At 35.0% G+C, this 25,148-nt stretch overlaps 1 protein-coding gene across 6 annotated transcripts in view; it reads left to right on the forward strand.

Moving 5' to 3' along the window:
* Positions 1 to 25,148, forward strand: part of faf (ubiquitin carboxyl-terminal hydrolase-like faf) — a 607,647-nt gene that overhangs the window by 261,290 nt on the left and 321,209 nt on the right. For all 6 annotated transcript variants that reach the window (XM_069845718.1, XM_069845714.1, XM_069845717.1 and 3 more), the window contains 2 exons: positions 13,592 to 13,847; positions 24,338 to 24,487. In XM_069845718.1, the coding sequence (XP_069701819.1) occupies positions 13,592 to 13,847; positions 24,338 to 24,487 (406 nt within the window). The remainder of the gene's footprint in view (positions 1 to 13,591; positions 13,848 to 24,337; positions 24,488 to 25,148) is intronic.

Here is a 25,148-nt window from a genome sequence, read left to right on the forward strand (position 1 = left end):
CCAGATACTTGAACTTCTCCACCTCTTCAAAAGATAAATTTCCAATTTTTATATTTCCATTTCGTACAATATTCTGGTCATGAGACATAATCATATACTTTATCTTTTCGGGATTTACTTCCAAACCTATCTCTTTACTTGCTTCCACCAAAATTCCCGTGTTTTCCCTAATCGTTCGTGGATTTTCTCCTAACATATTCACGTCATCCGCATAGACAGGCAGCTGAAATAAAATAATAAAATAATAAAAATAATCGTAATAATAAAAGAAAACAAAACGTCTGACATGTTATGCCTATTTGCGACCAATTAATTTTCCCCCTTAAACGAATTAACAATTGTTAGTTACTGGGAATTCCTAAATATTATGAAATCAATATTTTTAAAAATTGAAATTTATATTAATATATTTATTTCTGCTTTAGTAGATCCCAAAGGAGACTCAGAGACTTAAAGAATATAGAAGTCAAAAGACTTTATCCCCTAACTGACATTAAATAAAGAATAAATATCAAACAAATAACAAAAAAAAAAAAAAAAAAAATTGTGAGGCAAGTACAAACAACCATGTAAAATGAATGGCCATGCTTTAATTTTTTAGCAGTGAGATAGAAAGCGAAAATGAATTGTCATGTAAAAGACACGCAGATTAAGACTTTAAAAACAGTGAAATAACAAGTCGAAGTTATTCATTTTACAGTAGAGAATTATAATAATTTAGTGCAATTCAATTTACAATGTGTATGGATACATGCGTAAGCTAATTTTAAATACTATTTTCTTAACCTTACTCCTGTTTTTGTTACTTAACCAGAAGGAGAGGTAAATATCGCCACTAAGTTCCCTTCTAATAACTGAATTTGCAGCCAGATATACAACACCTTTGCATTTTATTTGGGCCTAATGTATTCTAAAATAAAACAAGTGACATTAATGAGTGCAATGAAATTTTTCTCTCGAATTAGCTGTAAGATATCGCAATTTGTATCATCCCGCTTATCTTACAGCGTTAGAATACCTTTTGTTTGTCAAAAACTTTATGTGACACTGAAACTGTAACATATCCTAATATTCACATGTCAGTTTCCGCCTCTCCCGAAATTTAATAATCCAAGAAACATGGTCTATAAAATTTAAGAGAACATAAACTGTTTTCTATTCGATGAGATGTACAGTGGGAGAAAGGCATTCTCAAATTTAAAGGAAAACCCGTTTTTATAATGGTTTCATTTCTCAGTAAGTACATAAATGTAATCAGAACAACAGAATCATCTTGTAACTGTCTGCTGAGTGCTGCAAATCATAAAAGAGCTAGGCTACAAATGTCGCTAGTGTGGCATGTCTTGTGGCCACACGTAGCTACATTTAATGCAGAAACTGAGCACTATTTGTAGTGTCATTTGGCCATCCATTTTGCGACAATTACAGCAGCTACATTTGTCGCAGAAAATCTGCGACATTTACAGCTCATCTGGCTGTAGCCATATAGTACAGGTTTGAATTAGGCGGTAGTTGCTATTGAATCAAAAGTTTGTTGGGTTAAAACTCAACTGCAGGCAATTGATTGTTTTCAAGAGTGTTAGCATATCTGTCTTCTTAAAGTAAATAAAGTGAAATATCCTTAGTCACACTAACAACTGTATTCTTGAATAAGAGAACTGCAGACTGTGCAAGCTGTTTACCATTAAAATTCACTTTTGTTAGTCATCACTTATCCCATCATTTTATCGAAGAGGACAATGAATTAAATTTTACATACATACATACATATTCTATCCGTGGGAAGATCTTTTACTGCAAATCCAGCATTCTCTACTCCTTATTTTCTGCCTTCTTCTTTGTCTCATATGACCCACATATCTTAATGTCGTCTATCATGTGACATCTTCTTCTGCCCCGAACTCTTCTCCTGTTCACCATTCCTTCCAGTGCATCCTTCAGTAGACAGTTTCTTCTCAGCCAGTGGCCTACCGATTCCTTTTTCTTTTTCATTAGTGGTTTAATAGAGTACAATGGTCTCATATGGTCTTGTGTAACAATATGCCACTTTCTGAAGTAGAAATTGCGATAGAAAATCTGAAAAATTATAAGTCTCCAGGTATCAATCAAATTCCAAGAATTAATACAAGAGTGTGGAAGCGCATTATCTAACGAAATTTATAAGCTTGTACTTGCTATTTGGGAAAAGGAAATTGTACCAGAATAATGGAAGGAGTCCATAATCGTACCTATCTTTAAGAAGGGGGACAAGACTAACTGTAGTAACTTTCGAGGAATATCACCTTGTTGACATTGTATAAAATTTTGTCCAATATTCTTTTGAGAAGATTAACTTCATACTTACTTACAAATTGCTTTGAGGAACCCGAAGGTTCATTGCCGCCCTCACATAAGCCCGCCATCGGTCCCTATCCTGTGCAAGATTAATCCAGTCTCTATCATCATACCCCACCTCCCTCAAATCCATTTTAATATTATCCTCCCATCTACGTCTCGGCCTCCCTAAAGGTCTTTTTCCCCTCCGGTCTCCCAGCTAACACTCTATATGCATTTCTGGATTCGCCCATACGTGCTACATGCCCTGTCCATCTCAAACGTCTGGATTTAATGTTCCTAATTATGTCAGGTGAAGAATACAATGCGTGCAGTTCTGTGTTGTGTAACTTTCTCCATTCTCCTGTAACTTCATCCCGCTTAGCCCCAAATATTTTCCTAAGCACCTTATTCTCAAACACCCTTAACCTATGTTCCTCTCTCAGAGTGAGAGTCCAAGTTTCACAACCATACAGAAGAACCAGTAATATAACTGTTTTATAAATTCTAACTTTCAGATTTTTGGACAGCAGACTGGATGATAAGAGCTTCTCAACCGAATAATAACACGCATTTCCCATATTTATTCTGTGTTTAATTTCCTCCCGAGTGTCATTTATATTTGTTACTGTTGCTCCAAGATATTTGAATTTTTCCACCTCTTCGAAGGATAAATCTCCAATTTTTATATTTCCATTTCGTACAATATTCTGGTCACGAGACATAATCATATACTTTGTCTTTTCGGGATTTACTTCCAAACCGATCGCTTTACTTGCTTCAAGTAAAATTTCCGTGTTTTCCCTAATCGTTTGTGTATTTTCTCCTAACATATTCACGTCATTCGCATAGACAAGAAGCTGATGTAACCCATTCAATTCCAAACCCTGCCTGTTAACCTGAACTTTCCTAATGGCATATTCTAGAGCGAAGTTAAAAAGTAAAGGTGATAGTGCATCTCCCTGCTTTAGCCCGCAGTGAATTGGAAAAGCATCAGATAGAAACTGACCTATACGGACTCTGCTGTATGTTTCACTGAGACACATTTTAATTAATCGAACTAGTTTCATGGGAATACCAAATTCAATAAGAATATCATATAATACTTCCCTCTTAACCGAGTCATATGCCTTTTTGAGATTAACTTCATATGTAGATGAAATTATTGGAGATCATCAGTGTGGTTTTAGACGTAATAGATCGACTATTGATCAGATATTTTGTATTCGACAGATAATGGAGAAAAAATTGGAGTATAAGGGTACAGTGCATCAGTTATTCATAGATTTCAAAAAGGCATATGACTCGGTTAAGAGAGAAGTTTTACATGATATTCTTATTGAATTTGGCATTCCCAAGAAACTAGTTCGATTAATTAAAATGTGTCTCTGAAATGTACAGCAGAGTCTGTATAGATCACTTTCTGTCAGATGCATTTCCAATTCACTGTGGGCTAAATCAAGGGGATGCACTATCACCTTTACTTTTTAACTTTGCTGTAGAGTATGCCATTTTAGGAAAGTGCAGAGTAACAGAGAGGGTTTGGAATTGAATGGGTTACATCAGCTGCTTGTCTATGCGGATGACGTGAATATGTTAGGAGAAAATGCACAAATGATTAGGGAAAATACTGGAATTTTACTTCAGCAAGTAAAGAGATAGGTTTGGAATTAAATCCCGAAAAGACGATTATGTCTCATGACGAGAATATTATACGAAATGGAAATATAAAAATTGGAAATTTATCCTTTGAAGAGGTGGAAACACTCAAATACCTGGGAGGAACAGTAACAAATATAAATGATACTCGGGGGGGGGGGGGAATTAAACACAGAATAAATACGGGAAATGCGTGTTATTATTCGGTTGAGAACCTTTAATCTTCCAGTCTGGTGTCAAAAAATCTGAAAGTTACAATTTATAAAACAGTTATATTACTGGTTGTTCTTTATGGTTGTAAAACTTGGACTCTCACTTTTTTGAGAGAGGAACATAGGTTAAGGGTGTTTGAGAATAAGGTTCTTAGGAAAATATTTGGGGTTAAGAGGGATGAAGTTACAGGAGAATGGAGAAAGTTACACAACACAGAACTGCACGCATTGCATTCTTCACCTGACATAATTAGGAACATTAAATCCAGAGTTTGAGATGGGCAGGGCATGTAGCACGTATGGGCGAATCCAGAAATGTATATAGTGTGTTAGTTGGAAGGCCGGAGAGAAAAAGATTTTTGGGAGGCCGAGACGTAGATGGAAATATAGTATTAAAATGGATTTGAGGGAGGTGGGATATGGTGATAGAGACTGGATTGGTCTTGCTCAGGATAGGGACCTATGGCGGGCTTATATGAGGGCGACAATGAACCTCCTGGTTCCTTAAAAGCCAGTAAGTACTGAAATACTAGTGTATGCCGTGAAACTACTGGAAGGTTAATAATATATAATACTGGAAAAATCGTATTAACTTCCTGAGTCCTGAGAGTATAGTATACTATAATCCATACCTATGGAGTAACGATTAGCACATCTGGCGCGAAACCAGGTGGCCTGGGTTTGAATCCTGGTCGGGGCAAGTTACGTGGTTGAAGTTCTTTCTGGGATTTTCCCTCAACCCAATTTGATCAAATGCTGGATAACTTTCGGTGCTGGACCCCAGACTCATTTCACCGGCATTATACCTTCATCTCGTTCAGATGCAAAATAATCTGAGATGTTGATACAGTGTCATAAAATACTACTAAAAAAATTATTCGAGGGAGGACCCAAAAATAACCGGAATTTTTTTGCATTTTTATTGAACCCTAATTCACAGTACTTTAGTCCCCTTCAAAGTATTGTCCATGTGCATTAATGCACTTGTCCCAACACTTTTGCCACTGCTGAAAACAGTACTGGAACTCTTGAGGCAGGATACTGTTTAAAGCCGTTAGCGTGTTTTCTTTGACGTCATCCACATCACTGAATCGCTTTGCTTTCAGACATTTCTTCATCCATGGAAACAAAAAAAAAAGTCCGACTGAACCAGATCGGGTGAGTAGGGTGGATAAGGCACAAGCACCATGTTGTTATTTGTCGAAAACTGTCGGACCGTCAGAGCTGTGTGGGCTGGAGCATTGTCATGGTGAATCAACCAGTTCCCATTTCTCCATATTTCAGGCCGTTTTCGTCGCACACTCTCTCGTAATCTTCATAACACATCCAAATAGAAATGTTAGTTCACTGTTTGTCCTGGCATTGCCATTCACATAAAAAAAACAAATCAACATTATTTTCACATTGGATCGCACTTGACGTGCTTTCTTGGGTGAATTTGGAGTTTTCCACTGGCTTGATGCTTGCTTTGATTCTGAATCGTACCCATAGCACCAAGACTCATCCCCAGTCACGATTTTTTTAAGAAAATTTGGATCGTTCTGCACTTCACTCTTCAAGTCACAGCAAACTCTCACGCGGTTTTCTCTTTGGTCATCTGTGAGCCAAGTGAGGAACAAATTTTGCGGACACACATCTCATGTGCAAATCTTCAGTTAAAATTCGCTGGACCATGCTCCATGACATGTTCGTTTGCTCAGAAACTTCGTCAATGGTCTTTCGACGATCTTCATCAATTGCACATTTGATTTTAGCAATGTTTTCGTCATTTCTTCCTGTCGAAGTATGCCCAGCATGTGGCATGTCTTCAGTTGACATGTTGCCAGATTTGAAACGGGAAAACCACTCGTAGACCTGTGATTTCCCCAAAGCATCATCATTAAAGGCTTGCTGATGCATCCCAGTGGTCTCGGCTGCAGTTTTCCCTAACAGAAAACAAAATTTCACACACACTCTTTGTTCCTTGTGGTCGTCCATCTCACTAATCGCCAAACGGTTGAAACAGGAACGCAAACAACACAGCACCACAAACAAACCACTAAACTCAGACTGACGCCAGCTCACTAACGGTCGCAGGAGACCCCAAACTAACACCACCTAACAGTACAACTCATAACTACAAAGCATGCCCAGACAGTTCGGTTCCGGTTACTTCTGGGTCCATCCTCGTACTATACTATACTTCATACATGATCATGATATAATATGTATGTGCAGGACCCAAAGTACAGTATAATATACTTGCATTTGTGCCCTAACTGTAGCCTTCAGAATTTTTTCAGCATTTTCCCTAATTTCGGTGACTTTATTTTTGAAGTGTAGAATTATATTGAACTTTAAAATAAAACAGAAAATGTCTCAGGACTCAGGAGGTTAGAGAAATAACCCCCAACTTAACTCAGCATGCTTCGTGATTAGGTCGTTACAGCTATTTCTAAACAGTAGTATCTTAAAGACAATATATTTTACTTACTTTCATTCCATTATTTTGTACAGAATAATATTTTGGGGAAATTCTGCAGATAGAAAAATATAGTTTTACTACAAAAAAGAAGCAGTTAGAATAATAGATGGATATCAGAGCCTAGAGAATCGTGCAGAACATTAAAAAAAAATAGGAATTCTGACCATGACAAATCAGTACATACACTCTTCAGTAAACTATTTCTTAAGTAATAATTTAAAAAAAAAAAATACAGCCATATATAGTATAAATACCCAAAGAAATAATGATTTTCATACACCATCATCTTAAATTAAAATATTTTAATTTTAAAGGTTTTAATATGAAACTGTTACCCAAAGGTAGACAGATCAGTAGTGGAATTCTCGCAGGTACATCAAAGAAATTAATTACAAATTTTCAAATCATAAAAGAAATGGATAATGAAGACAAATTAGAACTAATAAAAATTGAAGTATGGAAAAATCAACAACATTTCAAAATCTACAGTGCCTATAACCCACCTAATAATCCCCTTGATCTAACTTTGTTTGATATACAACCTAAAACTATCATAATTGGTGACTTTAACGCCCACTCCCAACTTTGGGGCTACGATAATGTAAGCCAACCTGGAAAAATGATCATGGACCTCCTAAATACTATAACCGCAGAACTTGTCTACAGAAAAGAAGATCCCCCTACTTTCATTCATTATTCTGGTTCTGGTACAAATCCAGACTTCTTACTAGTAACATCAGATATCCATCACGAAACCAAGAAAAAAATAATTGAAGACCCTGGATCTGGCCATAGAGTCATCATTGCTTCTATCCATCTCCACCAAAACCGAAGACAGGAACCCTACAATAACAAAACAACATGGAACTTTAAGAAAGCGAATTGGAAACTATTTACAACAGAACTCGACAAACACCTCAAGCTCAACACACCACTAATGGAAAATACAAACTCAGATTAAACAAATATTTCTGTGAATCTATTCTTAAAATTGCAAAAAAGCACATTCCACGAGGCAAACCAAAAAAATACACCCCATTCTGGACAGAAAACCTGAATTTATTGAAACAAGATAGAGATAAAGCAAGAACCAAAGCAGAACATAGCAAAACACCAGAAGATACTCAAGATTGGAGGAAGAAGACTGCCATTCTTAAAAAAGCAATCACAACAGCAAAAAAGAACAGTTTCAATAAATTATTGAAAATATTAATTACAGAACCGATAGCGCTAAAACATATAAAGTTCTGAAGAATATTTACAATACACAGGAAAATACTAGCCAACCTATTATTCATAATAACAAAACACTAACAGATAGTAGAGATATAGCAAACGCATTTAATAAACACTACTCAAACTCTCACAGATTACATCCCAATATCAAAAAAACTGACAAATTTATCAAAAGAGAATTACATAAAAATAATAAAAACAATATTACTAGTACAAAACCTGATATATTTCATCAAAATTTTACTTCCAAAGAATTAAATATAGCTATACAAAATTTAAAAGCCAAGAAATCTCCTGGCCCCGACAAACATTCATTCCGAATTTTTTAAACATCTGAGGGAAAAAGCCAAGTCTGTACTTTTATCCATTTTCAATTTATCATGGAACACCTCAATTCCTGCAGCTTGGAAAAAAGCAATCATTGTACCAATTCAGAAAAAAGGGAAACCTGCTCATGATGTTAATAGTTATCGACCAATAGCACTATTAAGCATGATAGCAAAAACCATGGAGTCCATGATCTCCAACAGATTAACTTGGTATTTAGAATCCCAAAATCTTTTATCCCCAAGACAAGCCGGTTTTCGACAACTACACTCTACCAATGAACAAGTCATACGCCTAGGCCAAGAAATAAAAGACAGTTTTAACAAGAAAGAAGATACCTTGGCAATATTTATTGACTTTCAGTTAGCATATGACTCTGTTTGGAGAAATAAATTATTACTAAAACTCCAGAAATTAGGTATCTCCAGCAATATGTTCAGATGGATATCAGAATTCCTTAGTCAAAGATTCATTGCCACTAAATTCAATAACTCACTTTCTAGTTACACACAAACATATCGAGGTCTACCTCAGGGCGCTGTCCTCAGCACAACTTTATTCAATATTTATATAAATGACTTACCCTCCCTTTTAGAGGAATCAAACATGAAAACAGCACTATTTGCAGATGATATAGTTTTGTGGACTTCCGGATCTTACAGATATAGAGACAAAATTCAAAATTCTGCTCTTAAAGCTCTAAATGAATTACATGAATGGAATACATCAAATTTGATGACACTCAATTTAAGCAAAAGTAACTACCAAATATTTTCACTCGGTAAAAAAGAAAGAGAATTCAATATCCAATACAATGGGCAACACCTTCCTAGGACTTATGAATCCAAATATCTTGGAGTTATTTTCGATAGTAAGTTAACTTGGAGCAACCATTTGAAATACATTTCTGAAAAAGCTCGTAAAAGATTCTCCCTTCTAAAAAGACTAGCAGGAAAGAAATGGGGATGCTCTAGGAATACTTTGAACACTACATACAAAATGTTTATACAGCCAGTGCTGACATACTACGGAGAAATTTTAATTACTTCACCTTTCATAAACGACATAGAATATGTTCAAAACCAAGCTCTCAGACTCGTTACTGGTGGAATCAAAACAACGCCAATAGATTCTGTGAGATTCCTCACTAATATTAACAGTATCAAAATGACAATAGAAGAAAAAGCACTGATTCAATATGAAAAATTTATCAGATTACCAGGAAACAATTGGCATTCATACAGTCCTCTCTGTAGATTGAAAACTCAAAAAAGTTTCATATCCATGGTTCAAGAATTAAAACAGAAAATCAATATCCCGGATTTAAAAGAAAACTTACAAATTAAACCAAACCCTTTAACTCTATTAAATATAGAATATAATCTAAATTTAACAGAAGAAACACTGAAATCAGAAGTAAACACTGAAATAATGAAACAATTGTCTTTAGAGACAATTAATATTAGGTACCCTCCACAAAACTGGCTTCATTTATACACAGAGGATTCTTGATCTCCAGAGAAAAAGGATATGGAACAACAAGTTTTGATGGAGAAATTGTTGCAATAAGTGAATGTCTCAGGAATCTTCTATGCCACATCAATAAATTTAAGAATGCAGTTATATTGTCAGACTCCAAAGCAGCTATTCTATCAATCGCCTCTAAACACACACCTTCATCTCAAACAGCAGAAATAACTAAAATGCTCTCTCAATTAATATCACTCAATAAAAGAATTGTATTCCAGTGGATACCATCCCATTGTGGAATCCTGGGAAACGAGAATGCAGATGCTTTAGCAAAGAAGTGTAGCACTGCTACTTACAGACCTGTTACTAAATCTACGTATTACTCTGTGAAGAGATTTATTAAATCTACATACTTAGACTTCAACAAACAAAATTTGATAACTCAATCCCAAGGGAAAAAATGGAACTCTCTGCATCAAAATCCACAGTTAATTCCCGATTTACCACGAAAATCGTCTGTAGCTGCATTTAGATTGGCAACAGGCCATGATTGTTTGGCCAAACACCTGCATAGAATTGGAATATATCAGTCCGCTAACTGCCCATTGTGCAACTCAAACCAAGAAATGGATTCGGAACACCTCAAAATCTGTGCTTCGGTGGCTGGTCATGATAATATCTTTGAAAAATATTGGAGTGCAAGAGGTCAAATGACTTTGTTGTCAAACGCCTGGCATTAGAAAACAACAACAACACCATCATCTAATTTTTCATGCTATCAAAACTAAGTATGTTATATAACAATAAAAGTAGTCAATAGTCTTCCTGAGGACATTAAAAATAACCAAAATCCTGCATTATTTAAGTAAAACTGAATAAAAGTACTTAATATCTCTCATTTTCTATCCTGTAGGTGAATTCTTGATATCTCAGAGTACTGTGTAAATATTAATGTAGTAATTCTCTGTGTATATTTCATAAATTTTTAAATAGTAACCACATTGCATTGTATAATACAGTAGGTTATTGTTATTAAGTTAATAATTCTGTATATATTTCATATTTCCATTTTTATATGTTAAAAGAATTTGACATGTTCTTTATTGTAGCTGTAAAACAACTGTGAGAATATTGTGGAACAAATAAATCTGTCTGTTGGTCAGTCCATTCGTCTGTCCATGTGTGTGTGTGTGTGTGTGTGTGTGTGTGTGTGTGTGTGTGTGTCTACTTGTATGTAATCTATATAGCTGCTATATCTCAGTACATTTCTGATTCCTGATCCCACAGATATCTCTGATAATTGTGTACTTGGTTAGTAAGAAACAAAAACGTATACTAAGAGTATAAAATATATATATATATATATATATATATATATATATGCGCGTGCACACACACACACACTCTCACTCTCTCACTCTCACTCTCACTCTTCCTCTACCCCTCCCCCCCTCTACCCCTCTCCCCCTCTCTCCGCCATCTCTCCCCCTCTCCCTCTCTCCACCCCACTCCCCCTCTCTCCCCCCTTTCTCCCCCTCTCTCCCTCCTCTCCCCTCTCTCCCCTCATCCCCTCTCTCCCCCGTCTCTCCCCCTCTCTCCCCCCTCTCTCCCTCCCTCACTCCTCTCTCCCTCCCTCTCCCCCTCTCTCTCCCCTCTCTCCCTCCCCCTCTCCCCCCTCTCTCCCTCCCTGTCTCTCTCTCTCCCTCTCTCTCTCCCTCTCTCCCTTCCTCTCTCCCTCCCTCTCTCCCTCTCTCTCTCCCTCTCTCCCTCTCCCCCTCTCTCTCTCCCTCCCTCCCTCTCTCTCTCCCTCCCTCTCTCTCTCTCTCTCTGAGTCGTAATTGTGCTCTATAAAGTAATGCAGAATATTCTATACTAAAAATGAAACCTATTTTTTCATATAAACTTCTGGTCATGCCCACTTCATTATGGAGATAATGATTGGAACAGTTAGAAAAAGACAGCTACTTTTCTGAGAATGTTAAGTTAACAGAAGGTGCTTATAATGTCCACCAGTCATTTCACAACACATCTTCAACAGAGGAAATTCTCTTCAAAATATGTGACTGGTTCTCGGTCAATAAATTTTGTTTTAAATTGTAACAAAACTAACATAATTCAATTTAAGTCCTGCCCAAATTCAACGTCGCAAATTTATAGCGCAATAATTAACAATAGATCCCTATTAGAAACAACAACCACCAAATTTCTTGGCTTAAAAATCGATGTGTTAAATTGGAAAAATCATATTAAAGAAATTACCCCCAAACTAAATTCAGCTTGTTTTGCTATTAGATCTATGCAAAAGATAATAAATATCAATACCTTAAAAACAATATACTTTGCATACTTCCACTCTGTAATCAGTTTTGGAATAATATTCTGGGGAAAGTCCACAGATAGTAACAGTATATTTCTATTACAAAAATGAGTAATTATAATAATAGTAGGTGCCAAATCTAGGGAATCGTGTAGAACTATTTAAAAAAAAAAAAAACTACAAATAATGCCCGTGGCTTGTCAGTATATCTTTTCATTAATAATCTTCCTCGTATGTAATCGTGAAAACTTTGTAACTAATTCAACAGTTCATAGCATAAATACAAAAAAAAAAAAAAATTACTTTCATACTCCATCAGCAAGTCTTGTCGTGCTATCAAAAAGGAGTGAGTTATATTGCAGTAAAAAAAATTTTTAATAGCCTCCCTATCGATGTAAAAAATGAAACTCAAAACATAAAATTATTTAGGGCCAAAAACTGGTTGGCAAGTTGGTATAGTGCTGGCCTCCTATGCCCAAGGTTGCGGGTTCGATCCCGGGCCAGGTCGATGGCATTTAAATGTGCGTAAATGCGACAGGCTCATTTCAGTAGATTTACTGGCATGTAAAAGAACTCCTGCGGGACAAAATTCCGGCACATCCGGCGACGCTGATATAACCTCTGCAGTTGCGAGCGTCGTTAAATAAAACATAATATTTAGGGCCAAATTAAAGAAGTACCTAATTTCTCATGCCTTCTATTCTGTAGGTGAATTCATGACATTCAATAACACTTCATGAAATTGATACTAAAACTATGTGTTGTACTAGTAGACTATATTGTAAATCTCGTCTGTATATATTTCATCTAGACTGTGACTATAAATTAAGACTTTATAATAGCATTAAGTTTTTGACTTGTTCCATATTCTAGCTGTAAGCAATGTATGAATACCATGGTATGTTAATAAATACAATACAATACAATACAACACAATTTCCGCTCTCCTCTGCCATGAATGTCTTGCTCTTTGAACAATGCCCCAAATTGTATTTCCTGCAGCCACAATTGCATTCAACAAATGCTCTTCCTGGTGTGTTGTTGAGAGTGAACTAGTCCCTTCCTGTGACTCCACAACCAGAAGTCTCAAGGATTGAGTTCAGGCAATCGTGTCCATACAACAGGCCCATTGTGTCCTCTCCATCCGCCTGGATACCGTTCATTCAAATGACATTTCATTGCATGACGGTAATGCTCAGATGCTTCATTTTGAAGTAACCAAGTGTTCAACTGTGTTGACAGTGGTACCGTTTGTTGTGATAGTTCAGTCTACAGAAAGTGCAAATATGCAGAACCTGTTGACCGATTGTGTTTCTCTCTCTTCAGTAACAATAATTAGAATTGTACTTATTGTTTACTGTAAACTGTTGTCTGAGTGAGTGATGCATGAATAGCTTCAACGTCACACCAACTCGGCATCCCACATTGATATCATATCTCGATAACAAAACCAAAACGGCTGTTATGTTTATATGACAAAATCTGTTTATATTGGAATATAGAATACTCTACAATACTTTATAGTATACAATTACGACTCACTTTAATGATGTTTTTTATCTTATATTTTTTTAATTATTATTTTGTTTACAGATCAGTACGTGTTGCAGCAGCAGAACAGTTCCTGTTAATATCAACGTGGTGCATTGCAAGCCAGCAACCCCTTCAGTTTTGTATCACACTTCTGTTCACAGTGTTAAACACAACAGTTGTAGAGAATGCACGCATTTCTCATGAATATTTCCAGCTATTAGGTCGGCTGCTCAACTATGCCTTCATGTCTAATTGTCCTCTACCTACTGCAGAGACTCTGCTCAATAATGAGATTGCGTGGCTCAAGAAAATCAGGGTATGTGAAATACAATTGAGAATTCTTAATTATTATTATTATTATTATTATTATTATTATTATTATTATTATTATTATTATTATTATTGTTGTTGTTCTTGATGGTTATCATGGACTTCATTCCTTATGGTCCAGTAATATGTTTCATAGTTCCCTTCAATAAAAGGGCACAGTCAGCTGCACTGACATTATCACATCCCCATTCACATACATCCAACTGAATGGGCCAGGCCATTCATAGCTCAGTCTGATAGAACTTTCAGGTTATTCTGTCTTGTAAATTTATTATTTACTAGGGAAAAAAGGGTTCTGTGATAAATGTAGTTTGGTATAAGTAAATAACAAAATACTGTTTACAGTAATAGCTGGTTACTCGAAAGATGAGATGAGTTACCCATCCTTATACTAGTTCCGTGATTTTACTGCTTGGTTTCTCGAAAGTTTTGTTAGTATAGCAATGAATTGTTAACTGATAAAGGATTTCATGAATGAGGACGTAGTTCTGTTTCAGCTAGAGGAAATTAGTTATATCTGACATTAATTCAGTAATCTAGTTGTAAACAAAATCATATTCTCAAAATAAAAGTTTTATAAAATCTGAGAACTATTATTACTTGGTCAGTTGCCTTCTAATACATACTAATGATAAGCAGTCTTCTATCTTCGTTACCAAATGACTGCAACTTTATTCAGGTGAAAATGTTCCTGGAACTTTTCTTCACTATATTTTGTAAAGAAATCAACCGGATTTCTGTACATTTTTGTGGCCAAGTGCACAAATCTAGATTAATTTCAGCTGTTTCGTAAAGACTGCTAAAGTTTATGGGTATTAAAACTGCATAGAGGGTGCGTCAAACCTAATGATTCCTATATTACTGGTGTTAGCTGGCAATCAAATTTAACCTCTCAACCTATCGATTTCTCCGCTGACTGTAAAACTGAATGCATCTTAGCCATTCTGTGTGTCGATTGTTTTCCTCGCAGTATTAAAGCTTTAATGTAGTTGTGAAAATGGAGACAAGAAAAGATAGAGAACAGAGAACAGCAAATTTTTGCGAAATATGAAGTGGAATTAATTGGTAGAAATTCTATGTAAATATAAAGACGTAATTTCCCTAACAAATAAAATATATTAAGTTCGATTACCACTAAAACAATGTGGAATGGTATGCAGTATTACAATGATGCTTGTCCTTAACTTTCCTAGAGTGTTTGTATACTACATAAGCCTACTTCTTGTAGATATACAATCCAAACTAATTAATTTTTTTCAAAGACTTTTAATAAAACCTTTATTTTTAACATAAAAATAATTTAATTGGTTACGATAAATTATTACATTAGTCCCTGTTTACACAATCTTGTTTCCTCGCCTCCTTTCAGGTGTCTTGACTTTCTGAGCATGCACAGTTCATTTTTTTCTCCAAATCAGGCGTCAGGAAAAAATCGAACTCTGTTCTCAATTCCGTTCCATTAGGAACGTGTTGATTGGCTGTTCCTCAAATAACTGGTGTGCACATCTGCCTCTTTTGTCATCAGCATGTCGCTCCACAGAGCCCTACAGTCTGCGTGTCTTAATGGCTGAAACAGCTTTCCTTGCAACAGCGTACATTGTTAGTTGCAGCAGCTGCTTAAAAAAGGAAGTGAACTTATTGGATAAAATCATGGAGAAAAAGGAGGGAAGAAGCAAGCAGTTTTCAATTTTTAAATAACTAATTGCGTTTAGGAGATGTCTTAGCATATGGGAACTGTTTGAGGATGAGTTAAAGTAATTTAATAATCTCAGTTACATAGAAAACTCACTTAAAAACCAAGACACACATATGAGGAAGGCAATTTCGCCTAATGAAAAGTTATGTGCTACATAAGATTTCTGGCTACTGGTGAATCATACCAGATCCTGGAATATCAAACACGACTGTCCAAATCCTTCCTGAGTAAAGAAATACCACATATATGTGAAGTTATAAACACTTCTTTGAAAGTAGAATACTTGAAGGTCGCCTACGGAGATTTTTTTATAATTGAAGGAATCATAAAGGGATTGATGTAAGGGATTGTTGAATAGTTAATGATAATACAACTATTATTATTATTATTATTATTATTATTATTATTATTATTATTATTAAATCTACTTGTCCTGGCTGGGTGATTCTCGCGACATTTGTTTCCTTATTACAGACATATGCCATTTGAATTTTCTATTTTGTCTGAATAACTTCATCAGTGCCTGCACACTTTTCTTCGACTTTACTATTAATTGCTTCTCATTGGAGTACTGAAACTGCAGACTTGTTTTAGATTTTATTTCTGTTACCATAGTTTCATGTCTCACTTTTCCAAGTTCATCGGTCATTTGTTGCACAGTTGTTTTGCGTTTTAGGTAATTGTGATAATCTTTGTTTTTTTATGTCATAAAGGCATAATTATGTTCTGTTCATATAATTCTATTAACAGAATTGTCATTTCTCTGTTCCACTTGGCCATATTAGTAATTTCGTATTAGGTGCTGTATTAAAAATTATGCTTTACAATTATTTCCTAATTAACCAACTACTGTAATTATTTATAAATTAGGCAAAAGAAAACTATATAGTATTTTAATATTATGAAAAGAAAATAAAGTAGATTAAATATAATTGATGCTGAGTGACACAAAAATGCCTGCTCTCAAGAAAACAGCAATTGTACTGTGTGACAACTTTCACTTCAATGCGCGGCAGGAGACAGAGTGGGTGTGGACAGCTGGCAGGCACCTGGTTTCCAAAAAGGAAACGGGACTGTGTAGCTGAATGTTCGATTTTCCTTTCTTGACAGATCAGTCAGGTGCCTGAAACAAGGCGAGAAAACAAGACTGTGTAAACTGGGACTTACAATTTCAAGTAAAATCACAATTTTGTATACATTGAAACATTTTACGGAGCAGGTAGGTTATGTTCACTAATCAGTTGAGTTTCCTTATATGGACATGAATGGAGGGATTGCAAGGAAGGTAGTTTTTATAAATTGTGGTCGAAGCAGGTAGCTGTAGGGTCATTGTCTCTTTATGTTCCAATTCAAACTTCACTGTGCTCAAAGGAAAATGAATTCTTATTTCTTTAACCAAAAATATTGACTTGGAAATGAACAAGTGTGTGTTAATAAACAAGTTTAATTCAGAATAAAATATTTTATTTATGCACCAATTAGGTGACGTTAATGGAAGGCATATAGATACCAGCAGCTTGGGTAATGATTGTACATGTGAAGGTGAATGGAAAATTTAAAAAGTCATAATTCTTATCTTTAAGGGTGGGTTTCAGTCCAAATAAAAAGAAAACATTTTCTACTATTATTGTTGTTGTTTAGTCAACTATCCAAAGACAGGTCTGAGCCTCACAAGAGATTCTATGAGATTCCTCACTAATATTAACAGCATCAAAATGACAATAGAAGAAAAAGCACTGATTCAATTTGAAAAACTTATCAGATTACCAGGAAACAATTGGCATTCATACAGTCCTCTCTGTAGATTGAAAACTCAAAAAAGTTTCATATCCATTGTTCGAGAATTAAAACAGAAAATCAATATCCTGAATTTAAAAGAAAACTTACAAATTAAACCAAACCCTTTAACTCTATTAAATATAGAATATAATCTAAATTTAACAGAAGAAATACTGAAATCAGAAGTAAACACTGAAATACCGAAACAATTATCTTTAGAGACAATTAATATTAGGTACCCTCCACAAAATTGGCTTCATTTAATACACCGACAGATCCTTGATCTCCAGAGAACAAGGTGCCGGTGCAGGTGTTACGTGCTGTCTCTTCTCACTTTATAAATCTCTTGGATATGGAACAACAAGTTTTGATGGTGAAATCATTGCAATAAGGGAAAGTCTCAGGAATCTTCTATGCCACATCAATAAATTTAAAAATGCAGTTATATTGTCAGACTCCAAAGCAGCTAGTCTATCAATAGTCTCTAAACACACACCTTCATCTCAAACAGTAGAAATAACTAAAATGCTCTCTCAATTAATATCACTCAATAAAAGAATTGTATTCCAATGGATACCATCCCATTGTGGAATCCTGGGAAACGAGAATGCGGATGCTTTAGCAAAGAAGGGCAGCACTGCTACTTACAGACCTGTTACTAAATCTTTGTATTACTCTGTGAAAAGATTTATTAAATCTACATACTTAGACTTCAACAAACAAAATTTGATAACACAATCCCAAGGGAAAAAATGGAACTCTCTGCATCAAAATCCACAGTTAATTCCCGATTTACCACGAAAATCGTCTGTAGCTGCATTTAGATTGGCAACAGGCCATGATTGTTTGGCCAAACACCTGCATAGAATTGGAATACATCAGTCCCCTAACTGCCCATTGTGCAACTCAGACCAAGAAATGGATTCAGAACACCTCAAAATCTGTGCTTCATTGGCTGGTCATGATAATATTATCTTTGAAAAATATTGGAGTGCAAGAGGTCAAATGACTTTATTGTCAAACGCCTGGCATTAGAAAACAACAACCACCACCTCACAAGTGAGACTAACAAGGCACCGCTTATGAGGCAACTAGGCCAGGAGATAATGGGTTAGGGTGCCATTACCTTTCCCCCTCCATTGCATACATTGCCGATTAGATACATATTACTCTAATCAGACTTAAGATGCATACAAACAATTGTTCTTCCTCTGACACACATCATCTAGTGAGATGTACTGCTTGATAATAGATGTACATATTAGCCAGAACCTCAATCAGAGACAACTACTCTTATTATTAATAATAAATTATAAAATAAGGCATAATGATAGGACTGATACAAGAAAAGTAGTTCATTTTTTTTTCTTGTTTCTTTGGGTGTCCTAATTTTATTTAATCACATTAGCCTTCATGTCGATTTAGATAATCTGAATATAGCATTTCATTTTCATAATTCTCATTGTCTAACATTTCCACCATCTTGTGCTCTTTTAAAGTAATTAACTATTGTTAACTAACTGAATTGGCGATCGATCATCAGTTAAAGTTTACAGCAGTTAAGCAAATTTTTGACAATGATTATCATTGGTGCACTGTACTTGTGATTTAATAGGCATTAAGTTGGCATCTGTGTGAGAAATGCATTCAACGCCTTCATTATCACTTTTGTCACAGTCTTCCGAACATACAAATTCAACAATGGCATTGTTTGTTATTTCATGCTCTTCACCTTCATTCAACCAGCACATTACGTCTTCTTGGTTTACAGTCTCAATAACAGGAAAACTGTTTGTTAGAGCCACAAATTCATTAACCTCACTATTAGGATCGGTAGTTTGTGATAGTAGATCTTTTTTTCAATTCCAAATAGTATCCTGCCATGATTTTCTTATTGTTTTGTTCTTGACGCTATCCTATGCCTCAGCTACTCAATACACAACGTCCTTTAATGTTATTGTTTTCAGAGTTTCAGTAACACCTTTCTCATCATCCAAATGTTTGAGTAATGTTTTAAGCAGTGTCTTTCTGTAATTTCTCTTCATGGTTTCCAGGGTGCCTTGATCAAGAGGTTGAATGAGAGATGTGACGTTTGGTGGCAGAAAAATTGCTTTGATATCACAACTGGCTAGTGTGTCTGCATCCGGGTGTGATCTTGCAAGCAAAATTATAGTTTTGCATTGTATTTTTTTGTGCTCTAAAAATGCCTCTACAAAGGGAACAAATTTTTCATAAAACCAGTCCTTAAATATATGAGAATCCAACCAAGCATTACTTTGATTTTTATATATGACAGGAAAGTTTATGTCCACATTTTTAAATGCACGCGAGTTTTTTGCTTTACCGATAAAAGTTTCAATTATAGAGAACCAGAGGTGTTGCTGCACCCTAACGCAGTAATCCTATCTTTATTATTTTCGTAATTGGGAGCAGATTTTTCATCCCAGGCTACCAGATTCTTTGAGGGCAACATTCTGTAATTGAGATCCATCTCATCGCAATTAAAGATCTGTTCTGAAGTAAGGCCATGCTTTAAAATTAAATTTTCGAATTTTTTTCGAAAATCGCTGCATTGCCTTATTGACAGATAGCTTTTGCTTTTCATCAGCAATGCTTAGCTGCCTTATACCATACTGTTTCTTCCAACGAATTACTTATCATCCCACACAAGCTGTGAACGTTCCTTCACAATCTTGAAATATTTTATGAAAATCAAGTGCTTTTGCTTGAAGTATGGGCCCGATGATTGGACTCCTTTTAGACCTCATTTCAGAAAACCAGATATGCAAAGCTTCAGATGTTTTTTCGTACTTACATTTTTAAGTGTTTTTTGGCTAGAATCTTCATCATAGCTGACACTCTGGGATTCCCACTTCTCAGTGTCTGCTCTTTTCCGTCTCCAATACCCCACACCCAAATTGGCTGCTACTTTTTTAATTGTCTCACCGCTATCAATACGATGTATAGCACTTAGTTTTGTTTCCAAAGAAACGACTACTCTCTTACGTTTGCCACTCATCTTGGTAACAAATCACAGACCACAAAACAATAACGCACAAAACGATACGTGTGCGTGAATGGCGAGATAGAACTCACATCTGGTCAGGTAGACAAAACAACAACTTTGTGCAGAACTAAGTGCAAAGATTCATGAACAGTTCCAATCTGTGCCGAAGCAAGATTAATAATCAGTTTGTACAGCACGTGTGTGCCTGTGTGCTACTTATTGCCTTCAGTTTACAATGAAGTTTGGAGTGCATTGTTACGAATTTTACCGTTAATTAAATTAATTATGTTGACGAAATGAGTGCCTCAGTTAACATGGACCCTCGGATAATCGGGTCTCATATAAGTGAGTTTATACTGTACATTATTGATAACCAATGTCACATTTAGCAATTTTAATTGGAGAGACATGCATCGCACCATCTGAACCCATTGCTAGCCTGTGCAACTGCAGGACAAAGGTGCGGCATTTTCACTATTGGAGCTATTTATGTATTTGTCTGTGGAGTCAAATGTTACAATTGCAGACACAATTGAAGATAACGAATTTTCCGGATGAAAAAATGCTGAGTATGATTTCCTATGCTCTCACAATAAGTAAACCAAGAGGATTGTGTCCTATGTCACAACGTATGTGACATATAAAGATATCTACAACACTGATTCACTGCCATATACGAAATTCTGAACTGGCCATTGCATCATTTGCCTACAGCTCTGCTTTTAACTCCAGATGCTACAACTAATAGACCATGACAGTACCCTCTAGTATCTAAGTAAAGTAGACATGATGTAAACAAATTAGCTAATAACACTGTCGACAATCATTTTGCGCCAGACATAAAACTAACAAATTCTTACTAATTTCGACCTCCGGAATTAAAAAAATGACAACCAAAATGTTGCATCATGTTGCAAGTGAGATGTACAGCTGTCAAAAAAAAAAAGGGCTGCATTCATGAATAGCAAATATTTTCTAAGTCCACTTCGGATAATGGTGATGTTACATGATGCATATGCTTATAGAAGCATTTTCGGAACTATAAGCACGAGTTATTCAAGTCTGCGTCTCGTAGAGCAGCAGTAATGTATTTGCTTAACGATTCGAAAGTTGTGAGCTTGAGCCTTGTTAAAGTTATTTTATTTTGTTATCGTTCTTTAGCAATATAAATAATATTCAAGTTATCATTTATATTTTGTTATTGTTCTTTAGTGATATAAATAATATTCAAATTATTATTAATATCCTATTATCGTTCTTTGCTATTAGAAATAATATTCAAGTATATAAATAATATTCAAATTATTATTAATATTCTGTTATCGCTCTTTGGTATTAGAAATAATATTAAAGTTATCATTTTATATTGTTATCGTTCTTTAGTGATATAAATAATATTCAGGTTATCATTTATGTTATGTTATCATTCTTTAGTGATATAAGTAATATAAATTTAATGTTAGATTTAAAACAATACAGTTGCATAATAGACCTACTAGTATTCGTTTTTTCTTCTTATATTATTTTATTACATTATACTATCCTGCAACACAATAAAATGAAAGGAGTGACGAGGATTTAAATCTAGGGCGTTGACATCTAAATTCCGACTGAGCTACGAGGACATAAGTAAAGAAGCATATGCTGAAAAATTGGCCCAATCCCTTTCCAAGACGTCCTGATGATTTGTGGAAGTTCATCGAGGATGCCTGGGATGCTGTGGCTGAGTACTGAAAAGACTAGTCGATTCTGTGCATACTCGACTGCAAGATGTGACTGAGATGGGAGGAAAATGAACTAAGTATTGAATTGTGGCTTCTTGTTTTGTTTTTTTTTTTTTAACTCTTAATTGTTTGAATTTTCTAAGGCAGACGCCAGTAAGTTTGTTTTGTTTATACCACGAAAGATGTTTTTGTTGAGAATATAATCTTCCCTTCTTTCTTTCCATTTGCAGCCATTATGTCATAATAAATAATGATTAAAGTCATGGCATATTACATTCATGAACCTGATGTTAATTACTAAAACAGTCATAAAAGAGACAGGAGCAATTATATTTTCTCTCTCTCTCTCTTAAAAACAAAATATGTCTATATATATATATATATATATATATATATATATATATATATTTTCTCTTCAAATACTACATCATCATCTCTATTTCAATTAATCCATTTATTTTGCCTTAAACAATTAACTTTTTTTTTTTCTTTAATGTATCATATCACATTATTGTACATGTTTATTGTATTCAGGACCCTTGTGGTCACTCAAATTCTTTGAGCTGATGTCTATAATTTAGAATTTATATATATATATATATATATATATATATATATATATATATATATATATATATATATATATATACGTAAAGCACTAGGTTGTGTTCAAATGCACGACATCACGAATACCAGCCCGAAACGCTACCATTATGCTACAACAGTAACACAGAGAACACTTTAATTATAACTGTAGATATCGCGTAACATGGTCCAACAACATGTAATATTGCTTGTCCCCGAATTGTAGCAGAGATACCCAAAGGGAACTTAGTTTCTAGAGAGTTTCTTTTGACAGCTGTACTGCCTGATAATAGATGTACATATCAGTCAGAACCTCAATCAGAAGTATTGTACAGCCATATTTTCGTGAAATTGTGCAGTACATCCATCTCATTAAATATTAGTTTATTATTTAATCATGTTTTAAGCCTAATTTTTCTTAATAGTTACATTAATTTGCCATTGGATTGTCATTCTTACCCTCATAGTGTTTATTTTCTCTGTGGGTCCAAAATAAGTTCCTTCACATTTGGTATAGAGCTTTGTTTCTGACATGTCGGAAAATATGAATTTCAATTTTTTTATTCACTTAATTCAGGTCAAGTCATGTAATTTAAGGTTAATTACAGGATATTTGGAAGGTCCTAATTTTAATGTATGCTGTAATTTCAGTGATGAACCTAATAAAAAGACGAAAATCTGTATTAAGTGACAATATTCTGAAGAGATGAATTTTAATTTATTGGAATGTGATATTAATTTGTTAACATAGTATGTCATCCTTTCATTTTGTCCTCCTTATGGAAGCTTTTCTTTTGATATGTACCTTCTTTCTTGTAAGCTTTCCTTCATTTAGTCAATCCATCTTGTTTGTGATTCCAATTGGACATTCCCTTTTGCTTTCAAATTTAGCTTAAGTTACTGTATATTATATACTGGGCTGAATATAGGAGGTGTCAAACTGGGCTCTTGCCCAGGACAGCAAGATTCTGGAGATCCGTATAAATCTTGGGTGAAGTGGAAAGTACCTGTCTGTGGTATAGAATATAAATTGTTGTTTGCCAATGACAGACCAAGAAGGAAGCCTCTTATGATCTAAATTAGTGTTCTGTATCCTGAAAAAATTCGTTTATAAGCTCATCTAAATTTAATGAAGTTACAATGATGGTGAACTAAGTAATGCTTTCAGAGTTTCAACAGGGAACAACTGTTACTTACAGTTATCAGGATTGTAATTGGTGTGGAGATAGGAATTAAACAGCAACAATAAAATCCATCGAAAGCAGAGGACAACAGGCTGTACATGAAAGTACATTCAACTCATTTTTGTGAAAAGTGACTTACTATCCTGTCATTGTGACCTCTTCATTTATGTAATCATTTACGTTTATAATTTCAGTTACGCAAAAAAAGTGTTTTATTTTTAGATAACTGTAAGAAGTCAAAACAAATCCTGTGTATCTTTTATCTGGAGGGGGAATGATTTTTTTCCACCAGGAACGGATATATAATGTATTATTTTTTCAATATGATGACCAAGAAATTTTAATCTATTAGTTTCTAAATTTATATGTTTACTATGTGCAAAGGAAAATATCAAATTATGTGTGATAGCCTTAAAAATTGTATTAAACTATAAGAGAAACCAGTTTAAATATTCTCATTGAATGATATATTAAAATATTTTTCTTTCTTTGTGCTCTCAGGAAAATGTTAAGGAGACAGGGGACAGTCAAGTAGATGAGGCTGTTCTGGAAGGTCACTTAGGAATAGCAAAGGAACTGCTATCCTTCATGAGTCCAGAGAAGAAGTATGAACTCGGTTCTGAAGAAAGGAAAGGAGTTAATCTTATAAAGGTATGCAGTCATTGGCCTCCTTTTTTAATTTTATTATCTGTCTGTCAGTAAATTTTTCGTTCTATATAATGAGTTAATCAGTGATTATATAAGTGTTAAAAAGTGTATCCAACAATGAAAAATAATGGTGTATTGTTAATAAATATGAATGGAAAAACAAGTTAGGCTGCATAAATAAAAACTAATTAATTAATTAATTACTGTTCATTTTAATATTCTTGGTTGGAAAGTAAAGCTACTGTTCTTGATGATGGTTTAATATGGTTACCTTCTTACTTTTGCACTTCCAAAGCCTTGTATCAATGTCTGAACATTTTTTTCTGAGCCCTTTCTGCATTTGTTTTTGCTCCAATGCATATCTGATAGATTTTGAATCAATGAAAGTTGTTTTTAGCCCCGTTTTTGGGGCTGCCTATTTTAGGGATTTACAGTTGCCTTCTTCAGGCTGTGGTGGTGTTAATCTGCAGGTGGTTGGATTGGCTCCAACTTCGGTTTTTCTCATTGTTCTTGTCAGTTGACCTGGTTGTCTCTGTCTTTGTCAATGGCTTCGACTGCTTCCACCAGTCAGCCACAGAGACCCTGGCAGTGCTCAACAGCAGTTAGCTATGTTATGTTGGATGTATGTTCAGCTGTGGTTAGTTAGCCTAGTGCTGTCATCAGA

This window comes from Periplaneta americana, chromosome 14 (genome assembly GCF_040183065.1).
Source record: "Periplaneta americana isolate PAMFEO1 chromosome 14, P.americana_PAMFEO1_priV1, whole genome shotgun sequence".
NCBI classification, from domain to species: Eukaryota; Metazoa; Arthropoda; class Insecta; order Blattodea; family Blattidae; genus Periplaneta; species Periplaneta americana.